At 46.9% G+C, this 17,687-nt stretch overlaps 1 protein-coding gene across 2 annotated transcripts in view; it reads left to right on the top strand.

The window, feature by feature from the left end:
- The first annotated feature begins 9,410 nt into the window (after nt 1–9,410).
- CAMK1D (calcium/calmodulin dependent protein kinase ID) overlaps nt 9,411–17,687 on the top strand; it is a 396,613-nt gene continuing 388,336 nt past the window's right edge. For both annotated transcript variants that reach the window (XM_054593597.1, XM_054593590.1), the window contains exon 1: nt 9,411–9,838. In XM_054593597.1, the coding sequence (XP_054449572.1) occupies nt 9,747–9,838 (92 nt within the window). In that variant the 5' untranslated portion in view covers nt 9,411–9,746. The remainder of the gene's footprint in view (nt 9,839–17,687) is intronic.

Below are 17,687 nucleotides of genomic sequence, written 5' to 3' on the forward strand. Positions count from 1 at the left end.
TTACTTTGAACAGCACCTTGCTCTGGTTCCAGCACTGATACTGGAACACAGAGAGACGCCTTTCCCCCAGGGTTGTGTTTTTACAAAAACCCTCTACTGCACCCACTTTCATTGTAGCCCTAAGGCAAAAGCCTGAACAGGCAAACAGCTCTCACCAGACCCACTGACAACCCTAATTACTTGTTGGCTTGTTTCCTGTGCCAGGCTGTTTGCAAAGTCACTTTTGCATGGTGAACCCACCCACTCACCAATAGCGGGATTCCAGGGCCACAGCTCTATCCATGGGACTGGAGTTAATATTCAGGGAGCTGCCCCGCTGACGGCCTGAGACTGACGCCTCCCGGGTGCCCCGGTAGCTGAGTGCCTTTCAGAGGGCTGGTTAATGAGTCCATCTCTGGCACATCCTTAGGATTTCACCCCCCAGCCCCCAACTTCAAGATTCTTTACTGACAAGAAATTGAAATCTTTTGCTAACTCAGAAGTAGAAATGTCGGGAGCGACACTGCAAATCTCTGGAGCTCCTTGTCCGAATTCCTTTACAGGCGTACAGTGTTCTATCATGGTTAAGGCTGTGCTGCGCCAGCATTAGAAAAGCAACCAGGAGCCCATACAATTTCTGTGGGGGACAGCCATCTCAGACATTCTGGGGGTGGAAGGGGAGGGTTGCAAAGTTTTAAACCCTGATTTTCACACTTGATGAAGCACTTAAAATTTTTATTTTTGGACAGTCAAGCCCTTTCAAAAGCAGATGCCTCAAGCTCCCTCCAGCCTGTGCGCATCCCCCTCTTTGCTCTCTGTGCTCTAACCCACACGCACAACACCGCTTCCGAACACGTCGCCTTCTGTGGCACCTCTGTTGGTGGTCATTAGTGTTCTTTGCCAAATAGATTTGGCTTTCCCCCTTCTGGGCACATATGATTGCATTTTCTGGCCCCCTTGTGGTTGGGTCAGCCTGTCACTAGCTCTGGCCCATAACCTGTGAGCGGAAGTGATGTGTGTTACTTCCAGGGCAGAACAATTAAATGCAGGTGTGCAGGTGTAAGACCTGGCTGGCGCACCCTCCCCAAAGTGACCAGCAAAGAGCAAGATGACAGCTGCTCTGTCAGCAGGAGAACGTGAGAAATAAATCTGTGTTATTATAAGCCTCTGAGATCTGGGGACTCTCACTGTACTATTCTGATGGATACAACTTTCTTTAATATTGTTGTACCTTCACCCATGCTTTTCCTTCTGCTTGAAATCTGAACCCTCCCTCTTTGCTTGGCAAATTCTTATAGGTCCTTCCAGACCCAGTTCAAAAGTCCTCTTTCCTGTGAAGCCTCTTCTGACACCTCCAGGAAATCGCAAACCTCCTCTAATTTGTGCTTCCCCATCATCCTCTGTGCAAGACTCCCCTATAGCCTTCATCATCACATTTTATTCTTGTTATCTGTTTACATGCCTGTCGTTGTCTCTGAGACTTTGAGCATCTTGAGAGCAGGCACTGCACTTCATTCATTTTCCCATCCCGAATGTCCACGTGAAAGTATGAGCTCAACAGAGAAGCTACGGCACCCAGGATGGCTGACGAACATAATTAAGGCCAGCCCGCCAGCCCACTAGTGTTAACAATTCATCGTCCCAATGGCCCCACATGCACCAAAACTAGTAAGTTTACAAATATTGGAAGATATTTCTTAAAACTGATTTCTCTCCTTGCTTCAGCATTATTTAGGTAGCTGTTATCTCTCAAAACTGCTTGCGGTTTAATTAGCTAAAAATGAAGAAAGAACATCTTACAATCAGGCTCCTATCTTTCGATAATTACCTATTTTTACAGGAAAAGATTTTTTAAAGATAAGGGGATTTGGAGAAAATAACTCTTCATGGGCAATTTTTTGAGGCCATTGTGGTTGGTTGCGTCGGCTTGGTTCTGCTTATGTGAAACAGCATGTTTACTGACTCGGTGTCTTCAGTTTTTGTGAATGTATTTATGTACATCATCAACTGTACCTCCCTCAGTTGTTTGCAACATACTGTTAAGTTAAAATTTTAGTTGGTGAGATTCTATTTCAATGTCTGTTGTAGATCCTGTCCTCGGTAAAAAAAAAAAATCAAAGGAGATCCCATTTTTATTTAGGCCTAGTTCCCCATATAAAAGGCAGCACATTTACTTTTTTTTTGTTTTTAGTATCCTTAATTTTATGAATGCACCTGTGTACATTGCTAAATGCACTTCCTTGAGTTAAGAATAGACTCTTAATTCTAACATGAACTGACAAAATTGTGTTTTAATGTCAGCTGTAGAAGGAGCAAAATCCGGGCCTGGGAGAATGTCAAGAAAGGCCCAAGGCATATTTCAGGTCTAAGGTAGAAAGATAAAGGCTAATGGGGTATCCAATGGGGTACATTCACTTGAGGTTTGGAAAAAAAAAATAAAATGAACACCCCCTCAACCCACCCCAAGATACAATTGTGGATTTAGCAGTTATTTGATTCTCTTCTTTTTCTTTATTCACCAGCTCAAAATCTATTCCTCTTCCTTCTAGTAACAGCTTCTCAGCAATTATCTGCTGACTCTCTCCGAGTAACACTCTGACAGAGGTCTGTAGTGCAACAGTCAAGAGCAGTGCCCTGGGGCCAGGCTGTTTGGGTTTCTCACTCATGCTGTGTGACCAGGAGCGTGTCACTTAAGCTTTCCAAATCTTGGTCTTCTCCTCTATGAAATGGGCATAATGATATTACCTACTTCTTAGAATTGATGTGAGAACTAATAAATATGGTAAAGCACTTAGAACAGAGCCTAATGTTAGTTATTATTTTAAAAATTTTAATGACAATTCGATTTCCTTAGGGATTTTATAAGGCTATCTTCTCTCATTGACTGTGGCAATAGAAGTCTGTAACAGGCTGATCTATTTCTTGTCCCGATACAAAGTAATTTGATTTTTCTTCTGAGAAAACCAAAAGATTCTTTCTTTTTTTAAAAAAATTTTGTTTATTTTAGAGAGGAGGAAGGAAGTGAGAAAGAGAGGGAGAGAAACACCGCTGTGAGAGAGAAACATCAATTGGCTGCCTCTCACTGCCTGTCATTCCGTCGCTTCTCCAGGGACCAAACCTGCAGCCCAGGCCTGTGCCCTGACTGGGAATCGAACTGGCGCCCCTTCACTTTGTGGGATGACGCCCAACCAACTGAGCCACACAGGTCAGGGCCAAAGGACTATTTCTTAGAAAATAAGTAGTTTTACCAGGACGTGTCTTGACAATGATTATCCATATATTTTCTGATATGTGATGTTACCCTTCGATTTGTAGTTTAAAGTTTTTCTTCATTTCTGGAAAGCTTTCTTGACTAACATCTTTCGATATTTTTTTGTTCCATTATTTCAGTCTCTTCAGAAGGGATAGCATTAATGAATATATGGAACTTTCTTTGTGTTTCAAATAATTTTATAGCAAATCTTTGTATTGTATGTTCTTCATTTCCATTTTCTGTTCTCACTACAGTTGTCCCTTGGTAAATGCGGGGGATTAGTTCCAGGACCCCAAGATTCCAAAGCCTGCAGATGCTCAAGGCCCTTATCAAAAACGGTACGGTATTTGCCTCTAACCTATGCGCATTCTTTTGTATACTTTAAATCATCTCTAGATTACTTATAATACTTAACACAATGTAAGTGCTATGTAAGTAGTTGTGATACTGTATTGTTTAGGGAATGACAGAAAAAAAACCTTCTGTAGGTTCCAGTACAGATGCAAACATCATAGGCTTGACTACATAGTATATGTCAGCAACAAGGTAACTTTAAACAAAATATTTTTGATACAAGATTGTTTGACTCTGAGGATGCGCAACCCATGGAAACGATGTTCATTTTCTTGATTTTTGTCTTCTGTATCTCATAAGGAGTGGTCCTTAAATATTGTTGAGGTTTTTAGCAATTTTCCTGGTGCTGTTTCCAGTGCAGTCTTTATATCTGTGGTTGTTTTTTCCTGCTTGTTTTCTGAGCTCCTCCAGTTCATGTTTTAATTTCTTCTGTTGTCTTGCCCTATAATTCCTGAGCAAATGCATCTATGCTTTAAGTTATTGTTTTACAGAAGTTATTTTTTTATAAATTATATATTTGAACATGAATTGTACCTGTTCTCTAGCAAATTTTTTTTTCTTGTGCTGATTCTCCACTGCCATTTGTTTTTCCTATTTCTTCACAGTTTTTTTTTTTAATTAGAGGAATTTAGTAAAGACTTTGTTCTAGTCCCACCTTGATTTTTCATCATGTGAACTAGATGAGTTCTTCTGTGAAGAGCTATTTGTAAGAGGCTCACATTAACAAGTGGTCCTTAAGACATTTTCCAGACTAGCTGGAATTTTTCTTGGATTATGCTCAGGTTCTTTATGACCCAAGTTTGTGACTAAAGCTTCTTTTAGCCTTTACTTCTTTGACTAGAGATCTGAAACGGCCATGTTGCATTGCTCTTCCCAGCTTTGCCTCCTTGACAACATGCTTTTTACAAAAGGTGGCAGTTCTGTGTGACTCCTCATTCATCCATGCTTTTCCTAGGTGCTATTGTAGTGTACGCTATCAATGACTTATGTTAATCATCAGTATGTAGGAAATATGCTCAATAATTGTCTTACAATTTTTAAGAACTAAGAAAACGGCTTAACATGCCAAAAATTTTGCAGCATTTGTGAATAGAGGCCTCTAATATCAAAGTGTTGTCAAACAATCTATTTGATGGGAAACTTTTAATAAGGGAACATTTTCCAGGCAATAATTCTTGTTGAGATTTAAATAAGTTTTTCATGTACTGTGTATCTATATGAGGTCACCTAATAAAATAGTTTTTACCAATGTTTCTGGGCTAAAAATTTCCAAAGTTTTCAAAGATTAATGGTATTCTGGATAAGCTGTTCATCATGTTAAAAACAACATTGATTTACAAGTCCTAAAAGTCACTGATCCTTAGGTAAGAAGCCAGGGGGAAGATAGTGGCATAGGCAGACATGACTTGCTTCTTTGCAAAACCACATCAAAATTCCAACTAAAATATAGAACCACCATTACTTAGAAATGACAGAAATTGAATTGAATGGAAGTCTGACAACTATGGAATTAAAGAAACCACATCCATACAGACTGGTAGAAGGGGCACAGATGTGGAACAGGCTCGTCTTTCACCTATGTGTGGTGGATAAAAATCAGGGGTATCTTGGGAGCAAGGAGTCTCAGCTCCACACCAGGCCCCTCAGCCTAGGGTTCCAGTGCCAGGAAGACAAATCCCCACAACTTCTGGTGGCAAAAACCAGGAGGGATTGAGTCAGTGGAAGAAACTGCTGGGGCCCCAAGCAGGTCCTCTTAAAAAACCCAACATGGATTTACCTACTCAGACTCAACTCCCTCTGAGCTCTGGCACTGGGGTAGCAGCTTGAAAGGCACCAGTGGCACCGAGGGAGGAACTGAGGTGTCTGGCATCAAGGTGAGCAGAGGCCACTGTTCCTTTTCTGAGCGCTCCCTGCGACAGAGCCTCAGAGCCAGCAGGCCGGTGCTGTATCTGAGACTCCATCAACCTGGCTAACACTATTTGACCTGCCTTGGAGATCCCCAGAGACTCTGCTCTGCCCAAATTGTGGGCCTACTCAAGCTGCTTTTCCATATGAATGGCTGGTTTTGGCTCATGCTTCACAACTTCCTAAATCCTATCGGACAAGCAACAGCTGGCCTCAGTGCTCTCGGAAGAGCACTAGCAGCAGCCAGATTAGTTTCACAGCCTGGCTTTGCTTGGGAATCTCCAAACCTAGCACAAGTAGCAGCCATCTCAGATTGCTTTACAGCTCAGGAATGGTGGCCCCAGGCAAAACACAGATAGGTGCTGACCTTGGCCTGCACCATCCAGGAAATCCCAGTGTTAGCACACCCAGTGGACAGTTACAGACCACAGAGGAGCACTGCCACCCTGACCCTGCACAGCTCGCCCTCCACAGAGAGCGGAAGTTGGGGGTCAGTGGTCACAGCCAAAACTTGCAGTTGACTGGTCTGGGTAAATCCCTCCCATTGATCTGCCAATAGCAACCAAGGCTCAACTACAAGAGGAAGGTGTACTCAGCCCAAACAAAGGGTGAGCCTCGATTACTCAGCTCGGGTGATAGGGGAGGTTGAGCCACTGCACCCTATAGGACACCTACTACATTTGGACACACTACCAAGATACAGAGTTAAAGGAGCTCTACCTAATACATAGAAATAAACACAAGGAGGCTGCCAAAACACGGAGGCAAAGAAACATGGTCCAAATGAAAGAAAAGATCAAAACTCCAGAAAAGAGCTAAACAAAATGGGGATAAGCAATCTATCAGATGCAGAGTTCAAAACACTGGTCATGAATATGTTCAAGGAACTTAGTGAGGACCTCAAGAGCATAAAAGAGAGTCAGTCAGAAATAAAGAATTTGCTAATTGAAATAAAGAACAATTTACAGGGAAACACAGTAGAGTGGATTAAACTGAGAATCGAACCAATGATTTGGAATGTAAGGAAGCAAAAAGCACCCATCAGAACAAGAAGAAAAAAGAATCCCCCAAAAGGAGGATGGTGTAAGCAGACTCTCAGACAACTTCATGGGGACCAACATTTGCATCACAGGGGTGCCAGAAGAAGAGAAAAAGCAAGAAATTGGAAATCTATTTGAAAAAATAATGAAAGAAAACTTCCATAATTTGGCAAAGGAATAGAAATGCAAGTCCAAGAAGCACAGTTTCTATCAAGTTTGACCCAAACAGAACCATGCCAAGACATGTCATAATTAAATCACCAAGGGTGAAAGATAGAGACTCTTAAAAGCAGCAAGAGAAAAACAGTTACCCACAAAGGAGTTCCCATAAGACCATCAGCTGATTTCTTAAAAGAAACTTTGCAGACAAGAAGGGGCTGGCAAGAAGTATTCAAAGGGATGAAACGCAAGGACCTACATCCAAGATTACTCTATCCAGCAAAGCTATCATTTAGAATGGGAGGGCAGATAAAGTGCTTCCCAGATGAGGTAAAGCTAAAGGAATTCATCATCACCAGGCCCTTATTATATGAAACGTTAAAGGGACTTATCTACGAAAAAGAAGATCAAAACTATGAACATTAAAATGACAACAAACTCACAACTATCAACAACTGAATCTAAAAAATCGTAACAAAAACAAAAGCAAACTAAGCAAACAACCAGAACAGGAACTAGATTCCTAGGTATGGGGATCATTTGGAGGGTTATCAGCTGGGGAGAGAAAGGAGGAAATGGTGTAGGGATCAAGAAGCATAATTGTTAGGAACAAAATAGGGGAATGTTAAGAATAGTATAGGAGAGGAAAAAGCCAAAGAACTTAGATGCACAACCCATGGACATTAAGAGTGGGGCGGGGATTGCTGGAGGGAAGGGGGGACCGGGCAGAGGTGGACAAAGGGAAAATAATTGGGATAACTGTAAAAGTGTAATCAATAAAATATATTTAAAACAAAAGCAGCAAGGAGGGAAATAAAGAGCAAAGAACAGATTAAGAAGTAAGAGAAGTGGGGAGAAGGGAGGAGAAAACAATACAAGATGTTTATGGTGGGGCACAGGAGGATGCCAACTGGGACGCCAGTTATGCTTTGTTCCTACTCTTCACACCTAACCATTAACCCAAATAAAATATATTACAGTTCTTCAAATCTATTTCTTATTGAGGGAGGTGCTGTTGGCCTTGGATTTGGGTGATGTGTCCTAACTTTGAGAGAGGTTCCTCAGGGTCCATCTTGGAAGTTGGGTTGGCCAGTTCAGTCCGTGTTTCTAACAGCCAGGTAAATCCCCTATTTGCTTTCCTCAGCCTGAGGAGACTTAAGCTAACAGCCTCTGAAAGACAAACCAGCTTGGAGGTGCGGCAGGATGGGACAGCCAGGTTATTTCCTGACCTCCTCGGGGTCAGGGAAGGGGTTGCGGACCGGTGTGGGCCCCGACTGCTTCCTGGAGAGCAGGGAGCCTGCAGTCAGGTTGTCAGAACCGGCAGAAGGTGCTGGATGAAGTTTCTTTTTCAGGAAGTAGAATTTTTCCCCCTTTTACAGCGAAATTGGAACAGTGCTGGGAAAGTGGGACAGGTGTCTCCAATCAAGAGTCAGGGCTGTTTACCCAACCCAGCCTAGGGGCCCTAAGGGAGGGATGTCTTGTTAAAAGAAAACTAATTTCCCGAAACTAGGGGCAGTCCTTGCAGGTTGGGGCAGGGGGATGTGCACGTGGATGGCCTCTGACAGGTGGACCTGGGAAGAAGGTGGGCAGTCAAAGTGCGCCTCCGAGAAGGAGGCCGGGGGAACTCTGGGTTTAATTCCCCAGCCCGTAAGAAAGGATGTTTCCAGCTACACGTCTTGCCATCTGGGTACCCTACCAAGCCGGGTGGGGTTAAGGAGGGTGTGCAGCAGACCTTCACTTTCCACTGTCTTTGGACTTGAGAGGCCGCAGAGAAGCGAAAGGAGAAACCAGGAGGGAAAAAGCAGGAACAAGAGCCAGGACAGCCCGAGAGGCGCACGAAGCCAGCCCCGGGCCAACGCCGAACCCACCCGCCGCCCAGAAGCCAAATAATCCTGGGAGTTTTGCTCCCAAAGAGAAAATCAGGCAGCGCCCGGCACGTCCTGCCCGTCCCGGTCCCGAGACTTCCCTGCTTTCTAGTCGCCAAGAGGCCCCCTCCCCCGGCCACAATAGGACGCCAGCGCCGATTTTGGTGCAATGCGAATTAGCTTCAGTCGCCGAGCCGGGAGGGATTGACTGGCTCTAGGAGCACCCGCCGCGGCCGGCGCCGCGGAGCCGAGTCAACGCCCACCTCCGCTCGCACTCTGCCGCCGGCAGCCGCCTCGGTCGCCATAACAACCGGCCCTCGTCCCCTGGGCCAGCGCTGCGAGGGATTTCTCTGGCCCCAGACCGCACCGGCCAGGGCTCGGGAAGCAGAGGGGGTGCCCAATATCCCGGTGGCCCCGTGCCTCCGCCCCCACTCGGCCCCGCAGACGCCGAGCACGACGCAGAGGCGCCCCCGTCCGCCGCCGGGGAGGAAAGCCCTCGCGCCCCTGAGACTTGACTTTGCAGAATTAATAAAGCGCCCCAGGGGCTGGGCTCCTCCCGCACGCGCGCCGGCGCCTGGCACCTGCTCGGGTCCCCACAGCTGCCCTCTCTCAGGCTCCAAGGCGCACGCGGCGGCCAGGAGCGTGGCCAGGAGGCTGAGGGTAGTGCCTCCGCGCTCGGGGCTCAGGACATCCCCGAAGGCGGCAGCGCGCGGCAGGCGGGGAGGCGGGGAGGCGTGGTGGGGGTGGCGGCCTGGGCGCGCGGAGAGGCGGGGAGCCCGCAGGAGGAGGAGGAGGAGGAGGAGGACGGAGCGGGCGGGCGGCTGGGAGGCGGAGAAGGGAGGCAAGAAAGTAGCAGAAAGTGAGGCTGGCAACCCGTGGCAAAGAAGCCGGGCGAGCGGCGGCGGCGGCAGGAAGTCTGTGTCAGAGACGAGCAGAAATACGAGCCAGGGAGGGACCGCGGCGGCGGCGAGAGTGAAAGAGGAAACTGCAGAAGAGGAAGCACTGCCGCTGCAGCAAGTCTCCGGCTGCCGTGCCGAGCATCCCCGCGCCGCCGGCCCCGGCCCTCCGGGACCCCGCTGCGCCCGCGCCGCCGCCCCCGTACCGCCGCCGGCGCCCCCTCCTCAGCGCGCCCGCCCCGACCCCGGCAGCCCGGCCGCCCCGCCTCGCCGCGCACGCCGCCCCTCGTCTGCCATGGCCCGGGAGAACTGCGAGAGCAGCTCCTCCTGGAAAAAGCAAGCGGAGGACATCAAGAAAATTTTCGAGTTCAAGGAGACCCTCGGAACGTAAGTGGGGACCAGGGAGAAGAGGGTGGAGGGGGCCGCGGCCGCGGGTGCTTAGGCGGCTCCGCTGTCACCAACGCCGCCGCCACCGCTGCAGGAACCGCTGGTCGCCACGTTCTCATCGTGGGTTCTCGGCCGTGCGGAGCACCCCGCGCGCCCAACGCGTGGGTCTGCGCTCCCGGGCGCGGGTGGGCACGGCTCCGGGGAGGGGGAGCGCTGGGCTTTGGGAGGACAGTCGCCGCCGGCAGGCGACTTAACACTTTCCCTGACACCGCCGCCCTCTCGACTTCTTTCTCCCCACGCGCGACTGTGGACTAAGATGGTGTATTTTCTGTTTACTGGCTGTGCGCGTTTACTCACCGAGTGTAGGGACGCACCGTGTCATTGAGAGACGTGGTCATGAGGAAGTCGGGCTTCAGTCATTCCCACTCCTGTCTTTCCATCATGTATTCTTACAGAATTGGCATCTGTACGGACTAGGTGTAGGCAAGAGTTTAGATGGCCACGCGATTGTGGAAGGGGAGAATTTCGCAGTGTGCAGTGTCACGTGTGGGCAGCGCCTCACCTGAGCGTGTGTCCGTTTCGCAGAGGCTCAGCCGCTCAGCCGGCGTGCACGTCTCCGAGGGAAGGTCTATGAGTGTCGCTGTGCAGGCTGTTTCTCTCCAGGGCTGTATTTAGTTCGATGCTGGCGGCTGCGTCTCAAGAAAGGAATAATCGGAAGTCGATGGCATGAATGCAGCAAGCGTGTGCCGCTCTGATCGGCTGCTGTTCCCTTTCTGCCCAGGAGTTGTTTTTTTGTTTGTTTTGTTTTGAGCGCAGGAGAATACTTGGGGAGGCTTATGGTGAAAGAGAATCAGGCACTGCTGAATGAATCTGAAGTTCAAGTTATTTTCTCTCCTCATGCGATCAATATCTGCTGCTGATTAGTATCTGTCAGTGTATATTAACACACGCATGCTACGTGAACTGGACATTTTGCAGGGGTTCATGGAGGTGTTGATTAGGCTGGAAAGGGAAAAAGGAGGTGTTTCGTAGGAGATACATCAGTCTACTCTTCCATCTTTCCTTCCTTCCTTTACCTCATTTACTTGTCTGCTTTTGTTTGCTTTTCTGGAACTGCATTTCCAAACCCAGATCGTCTTCTGCCCCACACCCAGGGTCCACTGCAGTTATTTGGTCATTTTCGCTACACCCCCGCCCCCGTATCTGCAGTGGGTGCCCCAGAGCAAAGCTGGGAAGGTGGCCTTCTTAGCCATGCTTCTGATTCCTAGGGAAGCGTACTTGCTCAGGTAGAGAATAGGGTCTCCTAGCTTTTGTGCTGTTTTGCTTCAGGGAGGGCACCTGTGGGTCTACACTGGGTCTACGCGGTCTGTCTGTATTGCAGTGAAAGCAGGGAAGACTTAGCTTGTTCATAATGAGGGGTTTGAGGCTGCCTCTCTGCACGGTCAGTTAAGGAGCCAATTTTGGAGAAAACTTAAAAAAAATTACCGTTGAGGTTTATTTGGGTTTGGGGTTGTGATTCTGAGATGCTCAGGTTACAGAGAAACTAAAAGTGTGCCCTTACTTATGGTCCCTACACCCATTATGTGACAGTGGCTCAGGGGACTGGAGAGAGTGGAGTTCCTCCATGTGAGAATACGTCCCTTTGCATGGTGTGTCCTCTCCTGACCACCTCACACGGGTCCCTCTGCTTGTAGCCTCCAGGCAGACGGATGCAGTGACCCCTAAGTGACTCCTGCATGGGAGAGCCCCAGAGCGGCCCCTCTGCAGCGGCTGGCTGCTGAGGCTCAGTGAGCTGTGGCTTCATTGAGCGGCTTCTGCTATCAAGGAGCTGCCTGGGGGTGACTGCGGTGGTTTCCACGGCTGGGGAGGATGGGACTTGTCTTCTGGTGCCGGAGAGGTTGTAAGCTCTTGGCTCTTGCAAAACAACTCCCTGGACTCCGGCCACGTTCCCGTGAACTTGGGTATGGGTCTCTGTTGGGGTCCCAAAGATTTGCCTTCTGTCTTCAAAAGAATTCTGTGAAAAGGAGCTTCCCACTGAGGTCCTGTAGTGCTGCCAGAAGTTCTAGAACGAACCAAATGATCACATGATAAAAAGTGTTTTTATTCAATGACATAATGATAATAGTAATGGTGAGGGACTTTATTAAATGAATAAAGTAGTGGGCATCATTCTAAGTGCTTACATGTATTAACTCATTTTACTCTCATAAGAACCTTATGAGGTACGTATTTACTGTCATCCCCATTGGCAGAAGGGAAAACTAGGCAAGAGAAAGTGACCTGCCAAACTGGAGCTAGTTAGTAAGTGGTGGAGCTGATATTTGAATCTAGGGAGAACAAGTCATGATTATGCATATGGGATTGAGCCACTTTGCAGATTATGTAATGGAAAATGTTTAATAACAATGTGACTTAATTTTAGTATTTGGAAAGCTAATCTTAATATAAATTGTCAAGAAAACATAGTTGTGGGGTAACCTGTTATCTAAATCTGTAACATTTCAAAGCTTTTAGGCCATCAACATTGTCTCCTCGGACTTTCTGGGAGTGGTCTGAAGTTCAGGATGCCTGTTTCACTGTGGGCCACGTCCTGAGTCTAAACAGAGAGGTCATTTCCAGTGCCATCAGTGTGCATATGGAGTAATGAAACCTGGCATGAATCAAAGGCATCACCGATGACAACTGGGGTGTATTTCCAAGGCACTCGGCAGGCCCAGTCACTGTTACACCTTCGCTCTACGCCTTAAAGAGTCTAGGGCAGGAGAGCCCTGCCAGGACCTGGTCTGTCAGCTTGCGATGTTCAAATGCTTTTCAAATAAAGCATCGTAAAGACCTGACGCCAAACTTTGTCATTTGCTATTTGGCTGCCTGATCCAGGTACTTTTCCTTACAGAGCAGAACACTTATTATTGAAGCTTAAGGGTCTAGCTGTTTAGTCCAGGTTGTCAGAAGGAACTTGCTGGAGGGTGGTGGTGATAAAGGGGAGTGAAGGCTGGCCCAAGGGGGTGGGAAAATAGGCTGAGGAAGTACAAGGGGGGAACACTGTGTCTGTGGTTTGAGTCTGGGTTAGCTGAACATCTGAGTCAGGCCTCAGGACAAGCCTCTCACTTAACCTGTGGGCTGCAGTGTGGCTTCCTTTGAGAGGGAATCCTGGAACCTAACCTTATCCCTTAATAAGGTGGTAAGACTTAATTACTATTTATTAATCAGTGACATGTTGTCAGATCCTTGGTGCACTGTGAAAGCAGATAAATACTGGGTAACAGCAAATTAGGAGTGGTAAACATTTCTGTTGGCCTATTTGCTGAGGCTCTTCAGGCCACCTCTATCGTGGATATCTTTTAACAACTTCTAAAACAAACAAACAAAAAACAACAACAAAATGCCGTTTGGGGAAGTATACAGACGGGAAGAAAGCTTTGTTGTGGTGTCCAGGAAGTGCCCCACGCTCATGGAAGACGCTTCTGTGATTTCCACGCCTTGAATGGCATCGGAATAGAGAAGGCCTTCATACTTGGCATGACACAGAGGGAGTCTTCCAATAGACCTTGTTTTCCCTAGAGTATAGGAACTGGCATGTCCTAGAAAGTAGATCGTCATCTCTGTGGGGTCTGAATACATGTTTTTCATATAGGCTAAACATTTTACATGAAAGTAATCGCTGCCTGTGGGGGCTGAAGCAGGCATCGCGGAGGATGTGAGCGTTGGTTCCTGGTCTGGCTCAGCCACTAATGGGGTGTGTGGCCTGTAGGTTGATAGGCCATTTGCCCAGCCTCCTCATCCCTAAAATCATGGGGGCAGGGAAGATGAGATGATTTTCAAGTGCCCTGACATCGCTGAGATTTTAAGGCTCACCTGTACAGGGAAGGCACTTGCTGCTGTTCTTTAGGAGCTTGCCATGCATGGCCAGGTGTAGCTGATTCCTGTTTTGAGGGTTAGTTTTATGCTCAAGCTAGTAGCAAAGTGAGACAGTTCAGGGCAGAAAGTCTTATCCCACTTAATGTCAGTTTCATAGTGTGTTCTCTTTTTTCCTTAAATGAGGGCCTGCTGGGTGCTGCTTTAGGAAGGGTATAAATAGAAGTTTCTGTGAGCAAGGACTGTCTTTTTCCACTAGTATAACATTTTCACTCCTTATTCTGAAACTGTTCATTCAATGCACCTGTTGAGCATACAGATAATTGATTTGTCTGAAGACCCAGGTGGAAAATAGACTCAGCTGTTCTTTCTTGGGGTCCATGTAGGGGGGAGAGGGAGAATGCAAAGCTACTTGAGGTGTTTATATATTTGACTGCCTGATTTTTTGAAATAGTATTTATTTTGGGGTTGCTCTGAATTTTGGAGTTTGGGAGAAGTATTTTAAGCATATTGTCAGGAGGAAAACAGGGGTGGAAACTCCCTAGATTTCTACCCAAGGGTATCCCAGCTGCAATATTTGTTAGAAGCTTGCGTTTCTCAGTTGTTTTTTTTTCTTTCTCCCTCTTTCTCTTCCTCCCTCCCTCCTCATCTTCCTCCTCCTCCTTTAGGCATGATATCAATTCAGCCTCTTATACATTTAGAAATATCTATCGAACACCTGCTATCTTCTCAGCACTGAGTAGGGGTATTTAGTAGTAAACAAACAGATGCCTGCTCTCCTGGAGCTTACTTTCTGGTGAGGGAGTCAGAAAATTAAAAAAAAAATATGAATAATTAAAACGTGGAGTGTGTTATATAGTATACACATTAGGGAGAAAAATAAATCAGAGAAAAGGGATTTTTTTAGAGTGGGAGTGATTGCACCTTGAGGAAGGGTGGCCAGGGATGGCCTCGCTGAGAAGGTGGCATTTGAATAAAGAGCTGAAGGAGCCATGCAGATAGCTAATGATAGACTATTCCAGTTGGAGGGAACTGCAAGGGCTGAGGGCCTGAGGTGGGAGTGTGCCTGTGTTTCTAGGCCTGGTGTTCAAGGAGGCTGGCATGGCTGGAACCGAGGGATCGGGGCGGGGGGGCGGGCAGGGGGAGAGTGGGAGCTGAGGTGAGAGGAGTAAGGCAGGGGTGGGGGGGTGGTGCTCACTAAGGCCTTAGAGACCGAAATAAAGATTGTCTTTGCTCTAAAGACCTGGGAACATTGGAGGGTTTTGAGCAGAGGAGAAACTTGATGTGACCGAGGTATGTGCCTTGTGGCTGTGGGCGCTGTGCGGAGGGACTGGGGGCCTCCAGGGCAGCAGTGGGGAGGCTGGTTGGTAGGCCGTTGCAACGATGCCGGGGAGGGATGGTGGTGGGTTAGAACTGGGGAACGGCGAGGGAGGTGATGGGAAGTGGTTGGATTCTGGATCCCTTTGGAAGGGAGAGCCGATGGGAAATGCTGGTGGGTTGGATGTGGAGCATGAGATGCTCCAAGGATTTTGGGTTGAAAGAATGGTATCGTTGGTGGTTTGAGAGTTTGGGTCAGTTTTTCCAAGGGTTTCTGAGCACCTTTCCCTGCTCTGGGAAGCTGTTGGGGACAGTTTAGAGCAGGGTGTCCAGCCTGTGGCCCACACATGCGTCCCAGGATGGCTATGAATGCGGCCCAACACAAAATCGTAAATTCACTTAAAACATTATGAGATTTTTTTGGTGATTTTGTGTCACGATATATTTAAGGTGTGGCCCAAGACAACTGTTCTTCTTCCATTGTGACCCAGAGATGCCAAAAGTTTGGACACCCCTGATTTAGAGGGTAAGCTCATGCTCTTTAGACTTCTGGGCTCTCTTTGTGAGGGACTGCTACACTTTAAAGTGAATTTCCTTCCTTCTAAGAACTGTGTCTGGAAAGGGCTTTTGAAGTATCTCCTCTTATGACACAGAGGGAAAGTCAGGATAGGCTGGGCATTTTAGCACCTGGAAGAGCTGCTTCATTTTTCTGTGAAAATGCTGGTTTTTGCCTTTGGGATTATCAATCTAGATCACTTTGACGGTGGGCCTAGAACCTGTAACTTCTCACTTGATTGGGGAATTTACAGCCCAAAGTTCTGTGAAAAATAATGAACATGAGAACTCTAGCTACTCTTTTCTTTGATAGGATGTATTATACTGTATTTGGAGAAGACAAGCCAAAGCTTTTCTTGATTGAAAAGAAATAACAAACTCTAGTGTCCTTATTGACTTGTAGAGTAGGATTTGGGAGATTGCATTTTGGGATAGAGCTTGTCTTCAGAGGGGCTAATGAGGACTGTGTCTCAAGTAGGAATGTCTGGTTCAAACTTGTCAACTGAATGGACAATAATCAGGCTGGGCCAGTGGACATTTGTGTCTTCTCAGGGGAGGACTTGAGGGGTTAATTTGCTGAGTTTGTCTTTGGCTGGGTCTCCGTAAATCCCTTTAATCTTTCTTTTCTCCCAGATAAATCTCCTGAAATCCCCTCCAATCTCTCTCCTCCTCTCTCCTCTGGGAGGGTTAGGCATTGGTCCAGCGGGGGATTGTCACATTGCTGGTCAGCCAGCACCCAGGGCAGCAGACTGTGGGACCTCAAGCCTCCGATCTTTACCAGGCTTCACAGGGATCGTCAGGGAGCCCACAGGCCCCTGAGGGAGCGGGGGATTAATTGAAAAAGGAATTGCTGATGGGTGGACAGCATGAAGCCTGGTGCCATAGTCAGCTGACCCAAGGTTCTTTTCTGACGCAGGATGGCCAGTCCAGTGCATGTGTGGCTAAACAGGGGGACATGTGAACTCTGGGAGAGATGCCATTGTGATCTTTGTCAGTTCATGTTAGTTATGCCCCTTTGACTTTTTTTTCCCTTTAAATTGAATTCCTTGAGGTTACATGGGTTAATAAAATTGTATAGGTTTAAGGGGTGCAATTCTATAGTATATCATCTGTATATTGTATGTTCAGCACCCCAAGTCATGTCTCTTTTCATCATTGTTTACGTCTTCTTTATCCTCTCCTACCTCTCCTGCAACTCCATTTCTCTCTGGTAATGACTACACTGTTGTTGTAGAGGCGTGTGTGTGTGTGTGTGTTTGCTTAATCCCTTCACCTTTTCATCCAGCCCCACTCCCTCTCCCCTATGACAGCTGTCAGCCTCTTCTCTGTATCTATGAGTCTGTTTCTACTTTTGTTATTTTGTTCATTAGATTCCACATATAAGTGGAGTTATATGGTACTTGGCTTTCTTTCACTGGCTTATTTCAATTAGGATAGCGTTCTCAGGTCCATCCATGCTGTCCCAAAAGGTAATATTTCCTTCTTTTATATGGCTGAGTAGTATTCCATTGTGTAAATGTACTACAGCTTTTTTTTTTTTTTCCTAATCCACCCGTCTACTGATGGGCACTTGGGCTGCTTCCAGATCTTAGCTATTGTACAATAATTTATGCTGCAATGAACATAGGGGTGAATATATTCTTTTGAATTAGTGTTTCAGGTTTCTTTGGATAAATTCCCAAAAGTAGAATTGCTGGGTTATAAGGTAGTTCCATTTTTAATTTTTTGAGGTATCTCCATACTGTTTTCCACAGTGGCTGCATAAGTCTGCCTTCCTACTACATTGCACTAGGTTTCCACTTTCTCCGCATCCTCACCAGCACTTGTTTGTTGATTATTGATGATGGCCATTTTGAGAGGTGTGAGGTGATATCTCATTGTGTTTTTTTCCTTTCTTTTTTTTTTAATCCTCACCTGAGGATATGTTTACTGCTTTTACGGAGAGAGCAAAGGAGAGGGAGAGGGAGAGGGAGGAGAGAGATGGAGAGAGAGAAAGTGAGAGAGAGAGAGAGAGAGAGAGAGAGAGAAACATTGATGTGAAAGAAACATTGATTGGTTGTCTCCTGTACACGCCCCAACAGGAGATCCAGCCAGCGACCTAGGTATGTGCCCTGACTGGGGA

This window comes from Pteronotus mesoamericanus, unplaced genomic scaffold (assembly GCF_021234165.1).
Source record: "Pteronotus mesoamericanus isolate MK-2021 breed Mesoamerican mustached bat unplaced genomic scaffold, CSHL_Meso_final contig_130, whole genome shotgun sequence".
Lineage (NCBI taxonomy): Eukaryota > Metazoa > Chordata > Mammalia > Chiroptera > Mormoopidae > Pteronotus > Pteronotus mesoamericanus.